This window comes from Pinus tabuliformis, chromosome 7 (genome assembly GCF_031772625.1).
Source record: "Pinus tabuliformis cultivar Carrire ecotype Pingquan chromosome 7, CPIR1, whole genome shotgun sequence".
In the NCBI taxonomy this organism is placed as follows: domain Eukaryota; kingdom Viridiplantae; phylum Streptophyta; class Pinopsida; order Pinales; family Pinaceae; genus Pinus; species Pinus tabuliformis.
Genome location: NC_142293.1, coordinates 476976250 through 476994910, shown reverse-complemented (window position 1 = coordinate 476994910; position 18661 = coordinate 476976250). Strand labels below are relative to the sequence as shown.

At 36.1% G+C, this 18661-nt stretch overlaps 1 protein-coding gene across 1 annotated transcript; it reads left to right on the top strand.

Moving 5' to 3' along the window:
* Positions 1-7058: 7058 nt before the first annotated feature.
* On the top strand, positions 7059-17183 carry LOC149248038 (linoleate 9S-lipoxygenase 1-like). Its single transcript, XM_089447151.1, has 5 exons — positions 7059-7205; positions 7391-7498; positions 15578-15882; positions 16023-16286; positions 16406-17183. The coding sequence occupies exons 1-5, from the start codon at positions 7059-7061 to the stop codon at positions 17181-17183; spliced, it is 1602 nt and encodes a 533-aa protein (XP_089303277.1).
* Positions 17184-18661: the final 1478 nt, after the last annotated feature.

Below are 18661 nucleotides of genomic sequence, written 5' to 3'. Positions count from 1 at the left end.
AATAGTAATATTCATGTTAAGAAAATGTATATAGCAATTATTTAGTTTAGTTCATTCAATTTTTATTTTTATTTTTTTTAATGCTATAAATTATTTTTTATATAAGAGGCATGTACTAAACAACAATGTTGCATATTATACTTGTTTATATTTTTATTGATAAAATTTACCAAATATTGCAACATTTTTTGTCCAATCATCCTATTGTAAATGGATGCCCATACAGTAGAAGATAATTCATAATTTTGAAAACTGATATTCATGTGACAAGATTGTGCATATTTTTTAATAACTTCTTTTACTTATTAGGTGTAAAATAGATTTTTACTTTTATTTATTATTATATAAATATAAATTTATTATTTACCTCATATATAAATATTATACTATTTCATATAAATTATGAAAAACTTAAAATATTTATTTCAAATTTATAAAATATTATCTAAATATACATATTTCATGTTACACAATTTTTAAAATTTTATTATTAGAAGATAATTCATAATTTTGGAAGTTTTAATTAATATTGATTATAAAAATAATTAATATAAATATTAAACATATATACAAACCCTTAAAAAAATGTTTCTTAAAAGTGACTTTTAAGATAAAATGTTTCTTTTGTCTTAAAAAAATGTCTTAAAAGTGCCCTTGGTGTAGTAGTGTCTTCACCTCCCATCTATATCTATATCTCCCTCTGCCTCTCCTTTGTCTCTTGATATGACCACCAAAGCATACACACTCTTTCTTCATATCTATTTATCTCTCCCTCCCTCTTCCTCTCTGTCTCCCTCTCTCCCCCTTCTATTTATCTTCCCTCCTGCTCTCCTCTCTCCCTCTCTCTCTCTGCCTTATCACTCCCTCTCTCTCTCTCCACCTTTCTCTGTATATGTCTTTCTTCTTACCCACCTCTCTCTCCCTTCCTCTCTCATGTCCTCTCTCTCTTCCTTTTTGTCCCTTTCTCTCCCACCTCACTCTATCTCCCCCCCCTTCTCTTTGCTCTCCAACTTTGTCACCATTTCCCTCTCTCTCCTCTCTCCTTCTCTTCGCCCTTACTTCCATATCTCCTTCTTTGTATCTCTAAGTCACCCAAAATATACACACTCTCTCTCCCTCTCTCCCTTGTCACTCCTCTCTCTCTCTCTCCACTTTTCTCTCTCAATGTATTTCTTCTTCATTCCCTCTCTCCCCCTCCAACTCGATCTCTTTGTCCTTCCCTCTCCCTTCCTCTCTCTCAAGTCCTCTCTCTGGTCCTTCCCCTATCTTCATTTCTCTCTTACCTCCCTCTCTCTCTCTCTCTCTCTCTCTCTCTCTCTCTCTCTCTCGGCCCTCCAACCTTGTCACTATCTCTCTCCCCCATTCATATTTGTGTCTCCCACACTCTCTCTCTTACCCTTTTCTCCATCTCTCACTCCTCCCATTCTCTCTCTCTTCAGTCCTCCTCTTCCCTCCCCTTCATTGTATCTCCTCCTCTTTCTTGTCACTCCCCCTATCTCTCATATATATATTATAATATAACAAATTAAATATTATATTAAATTTAATATTGCATTAATCGAAAGTTATTAAATTTAATAATATTAATATTAATATTATAATATCAATATTAGATTTAATGATGTTTTTTACATGGTATGATAGCAAAATTTATAATAAAAATACATCAAATTAGTATTTTCAAATATTACAACTTTGATGTGGAAATATTTATGTCTTAAACATTTTCATATATCCCTAGGATATGGATTTTCATTTTAAAGATTCATTTTACAAATGTTTAGTTAAAAGAAATATTAAAAGATTTTGGAGCAAGATTTTATATTCTTTGTGTTGAATTTACATTTTTCCTTTGATTTAAGAAATGGTATTGGTTTTAGTAAAGAGTAAAAATGTTTAAAATTTTCCGTGATTTGGAATTTTAATTTAGTAAAAAAAACTGTTAAAGGTAAATTTATGGTCCATTCAAATTCATGTATATGATAAAGGAACTATTAAACACATGAGGTAATTTACTATCCATTCAAATACATAGTTATATTTTAACAATTAATCTTAGTGTATTAATAAGATTAAAAAGATACATATAATTTAAGATTAACCGATATTAGCGAAAATTATTTTTATTATTTTCTTAGGATGTGACATACTTACACATAGAGTTGGAATTTGGATTCCTTTGTACCCATCACACAAATTTTTTTTAACTGTTTGTCAAGTTATGTTTAAAATTTTGTGTTTCTAGAGTGATGTTTTGATAAACCCTTCACCAATAAAGGTTTGAACAAAATATTACTCTTTAATAACACTATGATGTTAATTTTTTAAAAATATTTATCATAATAACAAAATGACCATAACACACAAATGACATATTGAATCATGAATTTTGGTTTGAAATTACATGGAACACTCACAATAAAATCTCCATAACCCCAAATTGGTTGTATGTGTTTGTTAGTACAACAACAATATTAGTATTACTCTCATGCATATATTTATCTTTTTGTAGGCATTTTCTTTTTTCAATGGTTATTTACCGAGAATTTGACCAAAACAAAAATCAATAGACCTCCCAATCATATTTTATTTTCAAACCAACTCTATGCATCACTATTGGGAAATATCAATCCATAAAAGGAAGATCCTCATTATTATAATTAATGGAGAAAGTTAGCCTTTTCCGCGTTTGGTTGTTTGTTGTTGTAGGATAGGATTGAGACCCTATGATTAGGTCTAAGATCCTAGCATTTAGGGAATGGTTCAAACCACCTTGTTTATGTGCTAGTTTATATGTAATAGGCCTTTGTGAGAAAGAATGTAGAGCATTCTACTAGTGGCAGTCTGTAGGTGCAGTCTCTCACCTAAGAGTTTCCCAATTTGATTAATAAAGTTGATTCTTTATTTTTTATCATGGTATCAGAGCTTAGGTTGGAACTCAAGGTCAAGGTCGAGTTTGTTGAATGATTTAGTGATCAAGCGTTGTGGGTGATCAAATGTGTTGATCATAGTTGGGATTGTTGGAGTTGCATCCCGCTATCTGATTCATTGTTTGGTGCCCATTGTGATTACCATGATTGATTTTAATTATCAGGGTGAGTGTTGTGATTACCCACTGATTCGCATTGACTAGTTGTGGAGTCTATCCTGCTACGGAAATTGTGGAATAGCTCGGTGATTTATTGATTCCCCGTATCAAAGTTAATGCAGCCGGAGACCAAGCAGTGAAGGTCGAGATTGCAGTTGGTGCATCCAAAGATCAAGTAGTGAAGGCCGAGATTGCATTTGGTGTATCTAGGGATCAAGCAATTTCCAGGATGGTCGAGCCTGTTTGCTCAGGGTACAAAAGATCATGGCTTAACAACATCCACGGGATCATCTTCCGATCCCAGAATCTCTGTGTGATCAGATCACAAGGCATTAGGGCGGGTTGAGCTGGTAGAGAAGAGGGAAGAGGAGAGAAATCCTCGTAGCAGAGCCTGCTATTTTGACCTTTGTTCCTCCATTTCCCCCAAGAAACCGGAACAACAAAATAAACATCCAGTGGTGGTGTTGACGTTGGTGTGGCATGGATGAGAGAATCGTGCTGCAGTGAGTGTGAGTGTGAAGGTTGAATTGTGGAGCTTTCCTAGTTCCGGTGAATTGTGGGCAAGGTCCGTTGACCTGAAAGCAACAGTGGCAGCGGAATAGATACTCGGAAGTGGTGGCATCTCTACTCTCAATAGATGCTCGAATAGATCTGTTTCACAGGGCTTTTAGAAACAACCATTGTTGACGACAAGGAGGAACCCACTAGAGAGGAGGCCGAAGTCATGAACGTGTGAGGGCGTTGCTTTGTGTGGAGAAGCCTGTGTTTAAGTAGGCTATACAGAAAGCAAGGTATTCAAAGGCCAGAGTGGCATTGCCAAGGTTGAAGGTCGGAGGGTGTTGCTGCTCCGTCGTACTCACTGTCTTGCAGCAAGGCCGAAGGTACGTAGCTCGATCTTGCATGGAGGTTGGGTTTGCATTGCTGGGAGCTTTCCTCACAAGCTTTTCCATGAATCCGGTTTGGTGGCACTGTGTTCGTGGAGACGAGATCCACTTGTCGTGGTCAAGGAGTTTGAACGATTGCCTGGTGGTCAGATCTACAACGACTGAGTTGAAGGTCGCGTGGTGGCAGCGTGAATCGGAGGTCGCGTGGAGCAAGATTTTGCGGATAAAGCATTGTTTTGGTTCCTCTGTCCAGCTAGGAACCTTCTCTTGTGGATTGATTGCATGGAGCATGTGAACACTACGTTTAACTGGTGTTGCTATTGGTTTGTGTAAATGTTAACATTGTTTATGAATTGGGAATTTCAATTTGACCTGTGCATGGGACAAAGTGTTGTTTGGATCCCTCATTGTTCGATCAACCAGGTGGCCCATCCTTATGTGGTTGGAGCGTGAGCGCTGTTGGAGCGAGTACTATTGGAAAGTGTATAGTAACATCTAGAGCTGGTCTGTAGTAGTGCAATGGGAAAAAAAGTGTTTCTGATCAAAGTGTTCTTGCACACTAGATGTTGGGGAGAAAATAGAAGGAGAAATGGGTCAACAGAGGACACTGAAAGAGTCTCGAAGAAAACTAAAGAGAAAGCATCAAGGGACAAATGCTATATATTGTTTTGTTGAATTTGTTGAAGAGTTTCCAGTCAACGTTGATGGACTTATAGCTAATCAAGTTAAGGATCATGATGTAGATCTAGAATTTAATGAAATCGTTAAGAGGTTAATGCCGGATCTACCCTCTTTTTTAGGTATGAATTATGAAAGCTGGGTAACTGAAATTAAAACAACATTATGGAAGGTAAATTTATTGAATTATGTTGAAGATGCTATCAATTTAAACTATGATGCGGAGATGCATCAACATTACGTCTTATAACATCCAGATTAGATGAAAACATCATGTTCAACATACTACCTGAATATGATAAGATTCAAAATGCAAAAGTTTTGTGGGATATTTTAGAAATGAAGTACAATTTGAATGAGTGCAAATATGATGAAGGTATTGCTCTTGAAAATGTTGATTGTGTTTTCAACCCCATAATTGATAGTGAAACTGAACATGTCAACACTGAAAATGCAATGATGGGTGATGAATGTGTGCCTATAATTGACATTAAAACATGTGATGATGAAGAAACAATCATTGTTGTAGAATCTATTTTTTTTTTTTAATGAAGAAAGCTTCCCTGATGTAGAGACCTATGAAGTCAAATTTGATGAGATTTATGTATCTCATGACGAGTGGATTAATCTGATGCATGAAAAGAATCTTATTGATGGGTTGTTGTTGAGTGAGAAGAAAAATCTATCTCCATATGTAAATCAAATGCAGGACAACATGTTTACAACAACATAATTGAGTAAAGAGGGTGAAGGCATGAATCAACAAACTATGTCAGCAGAGAGAGATGGAGAAATGAAAAATCTCTTGAAGGAGAAGGAAGACAAGATCTAATATGGCCCTCTTTATGAATCTAACATTGTTTTTAAGTGTGTAGATATTGGAATTCAAGAAGAAACAATTGAAAAGTCCTAAGAACCTGCAACATTGGATGTTAGCCTACAATCGAGATCAAGAAAGAGGAGGATAAGAGTTCAAGCATTTCGCCTTTGGGGTAGAAAATGTAAAAAGGAGGAGAAGCTCCATTACTACCTTATGGCAAGAAAAGTGAATATGAAACTTCATTGATGAATGAACAAGCATGGACTCTCAAACAAGAAGACAAAAATGAAAGCTCAGTTACCAAGTTTTTTATGTACTACTGTAAGCCTAGCTAAGACTAGACCAGTAGGCATATGCTATTTTTCCAAGCACCCTTTCTCCATTAAGGGGGAGTGTTAGAATTAATGGAGAAAGTTAGTCTCTTCCACATTTGGTTGTTTGTTGTTGTAGGATAGGATTGAGACCCTATGATTAGGTCTAAGATCCTATTATTTAGGGAGTGGTTCAAACCACCATGTTTATGTGCTAGTTTATATGTAATAAGCCTTTGTGAAAAAGAATGTAGAGAATTCTGTTAGTGGCAGTCTCCAGGTGTAGTCTCTCACCTGAGGGCTTCCCAGCTTGATTAATAAAGTTGATTCTTTATTTTTTATCACTCATCATCTCAATGAAATGTAATGTCTTTTTGAGGTTCATGTCAGGGAATGGCCTCTACAAAGGACACTCAAGGCCCTTCAAAATAAACACTCACTCTCAGACATCAGCGGGGCTACATACACGATGCTAAATACATCACTGTAAAGAAACCATATAGGTGTTTGTCCATTCCGTGCATCCTTTATTGGCCAAAATTACGAATATTAATGTGGGGCCATATATCAATGTGCTATCAATCCATGTGGGGCCGTATATCAATGTGCTATTAGTTATTAATTAAGGCTATGAATGTGCTATCAATCCATTAATGTGGGGCCGTATATGTTAACTTATGTGCTATTCATCCATGAATGAGTGAGACGCAAAATTACTCAGCGAATAACTCGTCGAGTCGTCACTACGGTCATTCACGGGCATCTTGGTTGCGGGGGCCACTACAGTTGCTGACGACAACTGTATGTCCCCACATCTATTTTCCATGTTTCATTCGATTGAATTCATACCACCCTCGCCATTGGGTATGATAGGTGACGCGCTCTAAGTGACATAAGATACGATTTAGAGATGGCGTCATTTGTCTTACATCATCGACATTTATGGACATGGCTTACCTATCACCATATCCAATTGGACAAACGAAGAATCTACGGAAAACACAACCCGCCACTTTCGGGGAGTATAATTGCCCTAATTATGAAGTAGAAGGAAAACAGTGGTGCTATAATATAATATGGGAAGGTGGTAGAATGGCATAACTTTTAAATAGAATCATTTACTACTGACCAGTGCCTTGGTAGGCAAGGAAACTTATTTGTTTGCTCAGCAGTCTATAAATGCCAATTACTCTTTGTAGCACGGAAGGGCAAGGCAAGCCGCTCAAGGATTGCGAGTGCATGTATACGTGGATTAGGCATTACCGTTGGATAGAGAAATGAAAACTTTCGAAATTTTTGGGAGGTGCAAGAAGGGAGTTACCAAGATCGAAGGGAGGGTTGTCCTTCGGAAAGCGTCTCTTCTGGATGTCAAGGATTTATCTGCCAGTGTTGGAGATCGTTTATTCGAATTGGTGGGACAGAAGGTGAATTTTCAGCTCGTCAGTTGCGACCATATAGATCAAGGTGAAATAATGAATTTGCATGATTATAGATTAATGTCGTCATGAATTCCTTGGCTTTGTTCTACAATCCATGTCAGTTATTCCTTGGCTTTGTTCTTATTATTATTAATACTGATGACCATACGAACTTCTTTATGTGATTACAGAGCTTTCCACCGTCAGGCCACCTGAACACACAAATCTATGGTTCCCAACAAAGTGCAATCACCGTTGAACATATTCTTAAAAGCCTAGATGGCATCTCGGTGGAGGAGGTATTTAGTTCCTTCAGTTAAATTTTTAATTGTTAAGCTCCATTAATTTTTTGCACAATTGCTGCCTACAATTATGGAATTTAAACTGCAGTCTTTCCTTAACTTATGGAAACCAACTGCATTAGTTTCCTTAAGTTAAGGAAATCAACTGCAGTTAATAAATTTATTGTTGGGAGCTACTGAAGTGGTCCATTACTCCCATCTGGAGTTCTCTGCCTTGATCTGTGGGACATCTGAAACATAGCTATCAGAAGCTTGATGGAAGCTTGGTTATAAATTCATCTGTTTGGTCCCCAAGCTTGCATCTCAATTTCCCTTCAATTTTTACACCATCTAGCTGAGAGAGCAGAGCTTGGAAGTGCCTTTAGATTTTCTGTATTCTTTTCTTTTGCTTGGATTGAAGCTGGAGCGTGGTTTTTCAGAAAGAAGTTGCATCAAGAGTTTCACCAATGGCTGGAGGTAATTCATATCCCTGGGCATTAAGTTTCAACGATTCTTTTTGTTATTCCGCATATAGAATCGCTGTTATAAAATTCTAGCATTTGGTATCGGAGCCTAGGTCATATCTCCATAGATAGAATTAAAAGATTGGTAAATGAAGGAATACTTAATACTCTAGATTTTACTGATTTTGAGACTTGTGTGGACTGCATAAAGGGAAAGCAGACCAACAAGTCAAAGAAAGGTGCCAATAGGAGTTCGGACATATTAGAGATCATACATACTGATATATGTAGTCCAGACATGGACTCACATGGTCAGAGATACTTCATCTCCTTTATAGATGATTATTCACGATATATGTATCTCTACATGCTTCATAAAAAGAGCGAAGCATTAGATGCCTTTAAGATCTTTAAGGCTGAAGTAGAGAAACGATGCGGCAAGCAAATTAAGATTGTGAGATCAGATGGAGGTGGAGAATATTATGGTAGATACACAGAAGATGGACAAGCACCTGAGCCATTTGCTAAATTTCTTCAAGAGCATGGGATCGTTGCCCAATACACCATGCCTGGTTCACCCGACCAGAATGGTGTAGCAGAAAGAAGAAATCGAACATTATTGGACATGGTGGGGAGTATGCTTAGCAGCTCCAATCTTCCTAAATCCTTGTGGACTGAAGCACTTAAGACGGTAGTGTATATATTAAACCGAGTTCCAACCAAGGCGGTTCCTAAAACGCCATTTGAATTATGAAAAGGTTGGAAACCGAGTTTGCGACATATGTGCGTTTGGGGATGCCCATCTGAAGTGAGAATTTATAATCCACAAGAGAAGAAGCTGGACCCAAGGACCATTAGTGGGTATTTCATTGGATATGCTGAAAGGTCTAAAGGTTACAGATTTTATTGTCCATCTCACAGCACTAGGATTGTGGAATCAAGAAATGCAAAGTTTCTTGAAAATGACTTGATCAGTGGGAGCGATCAAACCAGAAACATAGTTTCTGAGAAGGATCATTCAGAATCTCAACCTTCCACTTCAAGTGGTAGATTGGTTATTATTCATAGCACCCCTCAAGTACAAACTGGTGTTGAACAATCAAAGTCTGAAGTTTTTTTTTTAAGGTCGAAGCGTGAAACAACATTTTTTAAAATTCAAAAGGTCAAAGTGTGAATCAAGGCTATTAAAATATTAAAGTTGATAACGGGTTTGTAATTAAAGTTTTTTGTGGGGGAATTTTAAAGTGATTTTTTTTTTTGGGAATTTAAAAATGAAAATGTTTTTATTGGAAAGTGAATTAGAGTTTTAGGATTTATGCATGTGAAATTTGAATGCATTCAGTAAAATAAAAAATACCAAAACAGGCTCATGGTTTCAAATATGAATGCATTCGGCGCATATTCATAAAATTCCCCCTGTGAGCCCATTTGTAGTTGAATTACTGTTTTTTAATAAATGTGGCAATTCGGAGGATTTAATACGATGCGTTAGGGTTGAATTAACGTTTTTTTTTTTTTAATAAATGTGGCAATTCGTTTTGTTTGGCGCACATAACCGTTTGAGTGTTTAATTAATTTTTGGTGGATTTAATGCAATACGTTATGGTTGAATTAATGTTTGGTTGCACCGTATGTCATTTGAAATTCTGCTTGTTTCATTTTTACTGATGATAACAGAATGTGCATCTAACAGTGTAGATGTTGACATTATCGACCGATGTCAAAATACTCGTATTTTTGTATACCTGATTTGGATATATTTATTATGCTTTCTTATCACTTTGGAGATCATCAGCAATACGAATAAAATATGTGAAATTTTGATAAATAAAGAATTGAATTCCGAATCCGGATTAAGTTAACTGGTTTCGGGATTTGAATTTAATTTTAATTTTAATTTTATTTATCTTGTGAGCAAAATAGCTTGTTTGCTGGTCTACTTTTGTTTGTTTTATAAACTTAAGGACGGAGCCCGAAGTCCAGCCAGCTAGCCTTCGAACTGCATTTGCTATGCAAGTGCAAAGTATATCAACACTGCTTCAGTCAATCTCCAGGTTTTGTTTATAAAGTGAACAATCAATTAGCAGTGATTTACGGTAATGCTGACTGCTTTAACCTTAATTTTGATTTTGTGAAGAATTATTATAGTTATATGGAGTTTATTAAAATGTTATTTTGACTTACTCTTTTCAGTAAACATTATTTTTCCTCTCTGGTTAAGTTTTGTTTATGCAACAAAAATAATGTCTAGTAATCCATATAATTTTAATTAATTAGAGAATAGCCACAACATCTTTAATTAAATAAAATTATATATTTTGATTGGTTAGATCACATAAAGATTATTTAGACATTAAATTGCAATTAATTAGACTGAATATAATAAATTTTATCCCACAGGGATTTTTATTATATTTATGAAATTAATTAGGATAAAATTTCATAACCTACCCACAGGAGTTATGAGTTAATAAATTTATCATAAAGTTTTATTGAATCTGTTTGAATTGAAAATTTATCCCACAGGCAATTTTTTATGTCATTAGATTCAATTTTTGAGCATGATTTACATTGGTAAAACATGAAAGTTTATTAAGCCTCAATTTTAACATAAGCATGTGATTTTTTTTTTTTTAATGCAGTAGTACAACCTGCAAATTTCTCTGAAATTCGTTGTGACATTCCCGAACTTAAGGGAGATAACTATAAGGTTTGGAAGGAGAGGATTCTCCTTCATTTGGGGTGGATGGACATAGATAATGCTATTAGGAAAGATGAACCACCGACACTCACTAATACCAGCACTGCAGCGGACATCACGCTTTATGAACGATGGGAGCGATCCAATCGTCTAAGCATGATGTTCATTAAGACTAAAATTTCAGCTGGTATTCGTGGTTCCGTTGATCAGCATGAAAAGGTCCGAGACTTGTTGAAGGCCATTGATGATCAATTCGTCACTTCAGACAAGGCACTAGCAAGCACCCTAATCATGAAGTTTTCATCCCTAAGGCTCACCAGTGTGAAAGGTGTGCGCGAGCACATCATGCAGATGAGGGACACTGTGGCTCAATTGAAGAAACTCAAGGTTGATATATCGGAGTCCTTCCTAGTGCACTACATCTTGAACACCCTTCCGCACCAATATGGACCTTTCAAAATCTCATACAACACACATAAAGATAAATGGTCAATTAATGAACTCATGACCATGTGTGTTCAAGAGGAAGAGAGACTGGTGATGGAACTGGGAGAGAGTGCAATGCTGGCAACGCGTGGAAAGGGCAAATCTCAAGCCAATCGGAAAGGGAAAGGTAAAGTACCTCCCCAAGCCGATATCAAGAAGGTTTCCAAGTGTTTTTTCTGTAAAAAGAAGGGACACATGAAGAAGGAATGCGCCAAATTTCAGAAATGGCTTGCGGACAAAGGTAATTTAATCTCGTTTGTTTGTTATGAATCTAATATGGTTAACGTTAATATTAACACATGGTGGACTGATTCTGGATCAACAATTCACATTTCGAATTCCTTGCAGGGTTTGCAAAACCTAAGGAAGCCAGTGGGAAGTGAGCAAAGCATCTTATCAGGAAACAAGATGGGCTCGCATGTGGAAGCTATAGGAACATGTTATTTAACTTTAAGTAGTGGCTTTGTTTTAGAATTAGAAAAGACCTTTTATGTTCCAAGTTATTCTAGAAACTTGATTTCAGTTTCAAGGCTTGTACCTTTTGGATATTCCTTAAACTTTTCAGAAAAATCTTTCAGTCTATTCTATAAATCTGATTATGTTGGGAATGGTATTTTGTCTAACGGTCTTTACTGCATTAATTTACAAAACAATGTCACTTATGATTCAATGCATGTTCACACTGGCACTAAAAGATGTGTTATTAATGAAGATTCCTCTAAATTATGGCACCAGAGACTAGGTCATATCTCCATAGATAGAATTAAAAGATTGGTAAATGAAGGAATACTTAATACTCTAGATTTTACTGATTTTGAGACTTGTGTGGACTGCATAAAGGGAAAGCAGACCAACAAGTCAAAGAAAGGTGCCAATAGGAGTTCAAACATATTAGAGATCATATATACTGATATATGTATTCCAGACATGGACTCACATGGTCAGAGATACTTCATCTCCTTTATAGATGATTATTCACGATATATGTATCTCTACATGCTTCATAAAAAGAGCGAAGCATTAGATGCCTTTAAGATCTTTAAGGCTGAAGTAGAGAAACAATGCGGCAAGCAAATTAAGATCGTGAGATCAGATAGAGGTGGAGAATATTATGGTAGATACACAGAAGATGGACAAGCACCTGAGCCATTTGCTAAATTTCTTCAAGAGCATGGGATCGTTGCCCAATACACCATGCCTGGTTCACCCGACCAGAATGGTGTAGCAGAAAGAAGAAATCGAACATTATTGGACATGGTGCGGAGTATGCTTAGCAGCTCCAATCTTCCTAAATCCTTGTGGACTGAAGCACTTAAGATGGCAGTGTATATATTAAACCGAGTTCTAACCAAGGCGGTTCCTAAAATTCCATTTGAATTATGAAAAGGTTGGAAACCGAGTTTGCGACATATGTGCGTTTGGGGATGCCCGTCTGAAGTGAGAATTTATAATCCACAAGAGAAGAAGCTGGACCCAAGGACCATTAGTGGGTATTTCATTGGATATGCTGAAAGGTCTAAAGGTTACAAATTTTATTGTCCATCTCACAACACTAGGATTGTGGAATCAAGAAATGCAAAGTTTCTTGAAAATGACTTGATCAGTGGGAGCGATCAAACCAGAAACATAGTTTCTGAGAAGGATCATTCAGAATCTCAACCTTCCACTTCAAGTGATAGATTGGTTATTATTCATAGCACCCCTCAAGTACAAACTGGTGTTGAACAACCAATTGTTGAAGTTCCACAAGCTGCTGACAATATTCCAGTAGATCAAGGAGTTCAAGAGTTGCCAAGAACTTTTGAACAACAAGTTGAACCACATACTTCTCAGGAAGATGATGGTACAACATTAAGAAGATCTACTAGACCAAAGAGATCAACAATTCCTAATGATTATGTTGTGTATCTACAAGAATCTGACTACAACATTGGAGCCGAAAATGATCCCGAGTCATTTTCACAAGCCATGAGTTGCAAAGAATCAGAACTATGGTAGAATGCCATGAAGGAAGAGATGAATTCCATAAAGAGTAACGAAGTCTGGGATCTTATTGAGTTTCCTAATAGTGCAAAAGCCATTGGATGTAAATGGGTCTTTAAGACAAAGAAAGACTCATTGGGAAACATTGAGAGATACAAGGCAAGACTTGTTGCTAAGGGATTCACTCAGAAAGAAGGAATCGACTACACAGAGACCTTTTCTCCTGTATCTAAGAAATATTTCTTGCGCGTTATTATGGCATTAGTAGCCCATTTTGACTTAGAGTTGCAACAAATGTATGTGAAAACAACTTTTCTTAATGGAGATCTAGAGGAGGAGGTTTACATGAAACAACCTGAAGGATTCCCCTCTAGTGATGGTGAGCAATTGGTTTGCGAGCTCAAGAAGTCATTATATGGTTTAAAACAAGCATCCTGCCATTGGTATTTTAAATTCCATAATGTAATTTCTTCTTTTGGTTTTGTAGAAAACATTATGGATCAATGTATATACCTGAAAGTTAGTGGGAGTAAAATTTGTTTTCTTGTTTTATATGTGGATGACATTTTGCTGGCAACCAATGATAAGGGTTTGCTACATGAGGTAAAACAATTCCTCTCTAAAAATTTTGATATGAAGGATATGGGTGAGGGATATTATGCCATTGGCATTAAGATCCATAGAGACAGATTTCGAGGCATCTTGGGTCTGTCACAGGAAACCTATATTAATAAAATTTTAGAGAGATTTCGGATGAAGGATTGTTCACCAAGTGTAGTTCCCATTGTGAAGGGTGATAGGTTCAATTTGAACCAATGCCCGAAGAACAACTTTGAAAGGGAACAAATGAAGAACATTCCATATGCTTCCGCTGTCGGAAGCCTAATGTATGCTCAAGTCTGCACAAGACCTGACATTGCATTTGTTGTGGGAATGTTGGGACGATATCAGAGTGATCCAGGTTTAGACCACTGGAGAGCTGCAAAGAAAGTAATGAGGTACGTTCAAGGAACCAAAGACTACATGCTTATGTATAGACGGACGGACAACTTGGAAGTAATTGGCTACTCAGATTCTGACTTTTCTGGATGTGTTGATTCACGTAAATCAACATCAGGTTACATTTTTATGATGGCCGGTGGAGTTGTATCATGGAGAAGTTCCAATCAGACCTTGATTGCCACTTCCACTATGGAAGCCGAGTTCGTCTCCTGTTTTGAGGCTACTTTACATGGTGTATGGCTTAGGAGTTTCATTTCTGGGCTTAGAATTATGGATTCTATATCTAAGCCATTGAGAATATATTGTGATAATTCAACTGCTGTTTTTATGGCTAAAAACAACAAAAGTGGGAGTCGAAATAAACACATCGACATTAAGTATTTAGCTATAAGGGAACGTGTTAAAGAAAAGAAAGTGGTCATTGAGCACGTCAGCACTGAGTTGATGACCGCTGATCCTTTGACTAAGGGCATGCCACCGTTTAAATTCAAGGATCATGTAATCAATATGGGACTTGGTTCCATTATGTAGTTTCTCATTGTATGGACAATGTTATTTTAATGAAATTCTTAATTATTGTGATGTTTTTTCTCATATTTATGTGCACTTTAAGTTGATTTGAGAAAATTCGTTTAAGAAGGACCAAGAATAAACATAAGGTTTATTCATTAAGAAATTGTTGCCACATAAATTATAATAAGAATAAATGCATAGTAATACATGGAAGATAATACTCGTCATTAGAGGACTTATCGCCATGATTCATGTATCTATTACTTAATACAGATTATCAATGGGTTTTAAGTTGAGACATTAAGTTTGGAAGTATGGACCAAGTGGGAGAATGTTTAGCTCCATTAATTTTTTGCACAATTGATGCCTACAATTATGGAATTTAAACTGCAGTCTTTCCTTAACTTATGGAAACCAACTGCAGTAGTTTCCTTAAGTTAAGGAAATCAACTGCAGTTAATAAATTTATTGTTGGGAGCTACTGAAGTGGTCCATTACTCCCATCTGGAGTTCTCTACCTTGATCTGTGGGACATCTGACACATAGCTATCAGAAGCTTGATGGAAGCTTGGCTATAAATTCATCTGTTTGGTCCCCAAGCTTGCATCTCAATTTCCCATCAGTTTTTACACCATCTAGCTGAGAGAGTAGAGCTTGGAAGTGCCTTCAGATTTTCTGTATTCTTTTCTTTTGCTTGGATTAAAGCTGGAGCGTGGTTTTTCAGAAAGAAGTTGCGTCAAGAGTTTCACCAATGGCTGGAGGTAATTCATATCCCTGGGCATTAAGTTTCAACGATTCTTTCAGTGATTCCGCATATAGAATCGCTGTTATAAAATTCTAGCATTAATTAGATTTAATGGTTCGTTAATGACTATATACTAGTATTTTGAATATTCTTCCGCAATACGATAGACAGACAACCATTAAGCATGCATGTCCATATAGCAGGCTATTAAATCGAAGAGGCTCTTTATATTGGACTACTATGACGCTTACATGACCTACGTCGAGCTCGTGAACCAACTTCCTACCAGCAAAGCCTACGCTACCCGTTCACTTTTCTTCCTGGCCGACACCGGAACTCTAAAGCCTATGGCCATTGAGCTGTGTTTGCCTCCCACGTCAGTGGGCTTGGGTTCAAGACAAGTCTACACTCCTGACTATAGCGGTGAAGATGAAGGGTGGTTATGGCAACTAGCCAAAGCTCATGTGCGGACAAACGATTCCGGTTATCATCAGTTAGTTAGCCATTGGTAAGAGATAACAATATCATTTGTGTTTTTAAGTTTGAACTTGTTAGAAGATTACTAACCACCTTTATCATATTCACATTTGCAGTGCTTCGTCTACTTAGAAATTATTTATAAAGTTTTTCCTTTTCTTTCAAATGCAGGCTCAGGATTCATGCTGTGGTGGAGCCATTTATCATTGCTACCCATAGACATTTGAGCAAACTGCACCCACTTCACAAGTTGCTGATACCTCACTTTCGCAATACTATGGAGATCAATCGATCTGCTCGTCAGTCGTTGATAAATGCAGGAGGCATAATCGAGAAATGTTTTACGAGTGGTAAATATTCTATGGAAATTTCGGCCAAAACATACATGGATTGGAGGTTCAACGAGCAAGGACAACCAGCTGATCTCCTTAAAAGGTGATGTTATGACCATAACCATGTTGTAACTTTAATATAAAAAAGGAAATATTATAACCATGTTGTAACTTTTTGTGAGACTAATAGATGAATGCACTAATATAATAAGCGTTTTCCAGGGGTATGGCTGTGTCCGACCCAAGTAATAAAGCAAAAGGTGTGACGCTTGTGATAGAAGATTATCCGTATGCAGTGGACGGGCTTGAAATATGGGCGGCCTTGAAATGTTGGGTATCTGACTACACATCGCTGTATTACAAGGACGACCAAAGTGTAGAGAGCGATAGAGAAGTTCAAGCATGGTGGAAAGAGATCGTGGAAGTGGGTCACGGAGATAAGAAGGGTGCTGAGGGAGGATGGTACACGATGACGAGTGTGGAGGATGTGAAAGAAGGCATTACCACACTCATTTGGATCGCTTCTGCCCACCATGCAGCGGTTAATTTCGGGCAGTACGGCTATGCGGGATTCATGCCCAATCACCCCAGCACCACCCGGAAACTTATTCCAGAGAAAGGATCCACACAATACTTAGACTTCCTTCGTGACCCGGAAGCCTATTTCCTAAAAACTGTGTCCAATCCAAAGACCTGTGCCACTACCATGGCTGTCCTGGAGCTTCTGTCGAAGCATTCTACCGGCGAGGTATACTTGGGGCAGGGCTCCGCCTCCGATTGGACAGATGACTCTCGCGTTGAAACAACATTCCAACGCTTTCGCTCCAAGCTACTTGAGATAGAGCAGAATATCAAGATTAGGAACACAGATCAAAGGTTGAAAAACCGGCGCGGCCCCGCAGAGGTCCCCTACACGCTGTTATACCTGGGCACTTCCGATAATGGCGAGACAAGTGCTGGACTTACATTTCGAGGAATTCCCAACAGCGTCTCTATATAGTAGAGCATTCACTCCGTCTCTTAGTTCGTAGATATACAATATTCTTGTGCTACACTTTTATGTTTGAGTGAACTATATCCTTTAATAAAGTTATTAAGGTACTCGATATTCTGTCTTTATTTTAATATGTTTCGGTAAAATGACAAATTCGTTGCGTTTCATAATATACAGCTTATGTTCAAACTCTATTTTATTAATTTATTATTTTTTAAAGAATGGATGTATATCCTTTATTTTATTTTATTTACTAAAGGGTATTTTCAATCTTTATTTTATATTGCCCGAGTTTATTGTTTAGTTTTAATATGGTGAAAACATTCATAAAATTTTGTTATTAAATTGATAATTATAAATCAAATTTGATAGTAATAGGCCAATAATATTTTCGATTTGGTTAACTTTATTTTTTTATATTATTTTCTTTATTTTCATATTATATGGTTTTATATTTTCTATTAGTTTTTAGTTTTTAGTTAGCAGTAAGATTGAGTCTCTTTTCTTTCTTCTTTTTTTTTTCTTCTTCGAGTTTTAGCAAAGGAATTTTAGGTTTAAAGTATTTTTTTTGGATTTAGCTTTTATTAAATATTTTAGAATATTTTTAGTTGTAGTTAGAAATCAAAAATTGAGATTTGTGTCAAAAGTAACTATTTCATTTTTTTTTTTTAATTAAATTGATCAATTAAAAAAAATGTCATATGAAAATGAGCTATTTTTTTTGTGCATGTGGGATTAGTAAACCATGGTATTGGCCCATTGTATTACATCAAATCTCTTTACATGTTAATAATATCTATGATAAAGAAAGGGTGGATCTTCATGGCTAAAAATCTTGTTACATGTTTTTTTAAATGTATATATATGTTTAAATCATATATCAATTCTTTTTATAATTAATATAACAATTCTTTTTATAATTAATAGTAGCATTAATAATTTAAAATAAAGATATAATTTAGTTAATTTTTATAATTTATTTTAATCTTGGCAATGTGATATGTAGTTTTCTATTATGTGATTTCTACCGAAATGACTCTTATTAATGTAATATGGATCACACAAGCCTGCTTTAGCAACAATTTAATTTATATGATTGTATGCTAGTTAAATAAAATCTTTTACAACGCTTTGAATGGCATAGCATGCCATTTTATCTGGTTAAAAAATTAGATTTTAAAATATATGTTACAATATAATGCATACATAAGAATATTATTCATCATATATATAAGCATTATACATCCATTTTATTCAGATTTAGCAAACAACAGATATCAAATCTTTTGAACCTCCAAACCTTTACATTGAAAAACTTGAAAAATTGTTTGCACCTCAAGTTTTTTGATCCTTTTGCTAGATCCATAGTTAAGATGAATCTATCCTATAGACACACACAATGTGTAATTTTTATTGTTTAATTTGTACTTTTAAAGCATAAATGGATTTAATTCCTTCTAAATCCCTTTGACATAACTAAAAAT

Coding starts and splice junctions, on each gene's coding strand:
- LOC149248038 (XM_089447151.1), top strand. CDS start 7,059: ATGAAAACTTTCGAAATTTTTGGGAGGTGCAAGAAGGGAGTTACCAAG. Junction 7,206..7,390: donor TCGAATTGGTGGGACAGAAG/GTGAATTTTCAG, acceptor ATGTGATTACAG/AGCTTTCCACCGTCAGGCCA. Junction 7,499..15,577: donor ATGGCATCTCGGTGGAGGAG/GTATTTAGTTCC, acceptor TCCATATAGCAG/GCTATTAAATCGAAGAGGCT.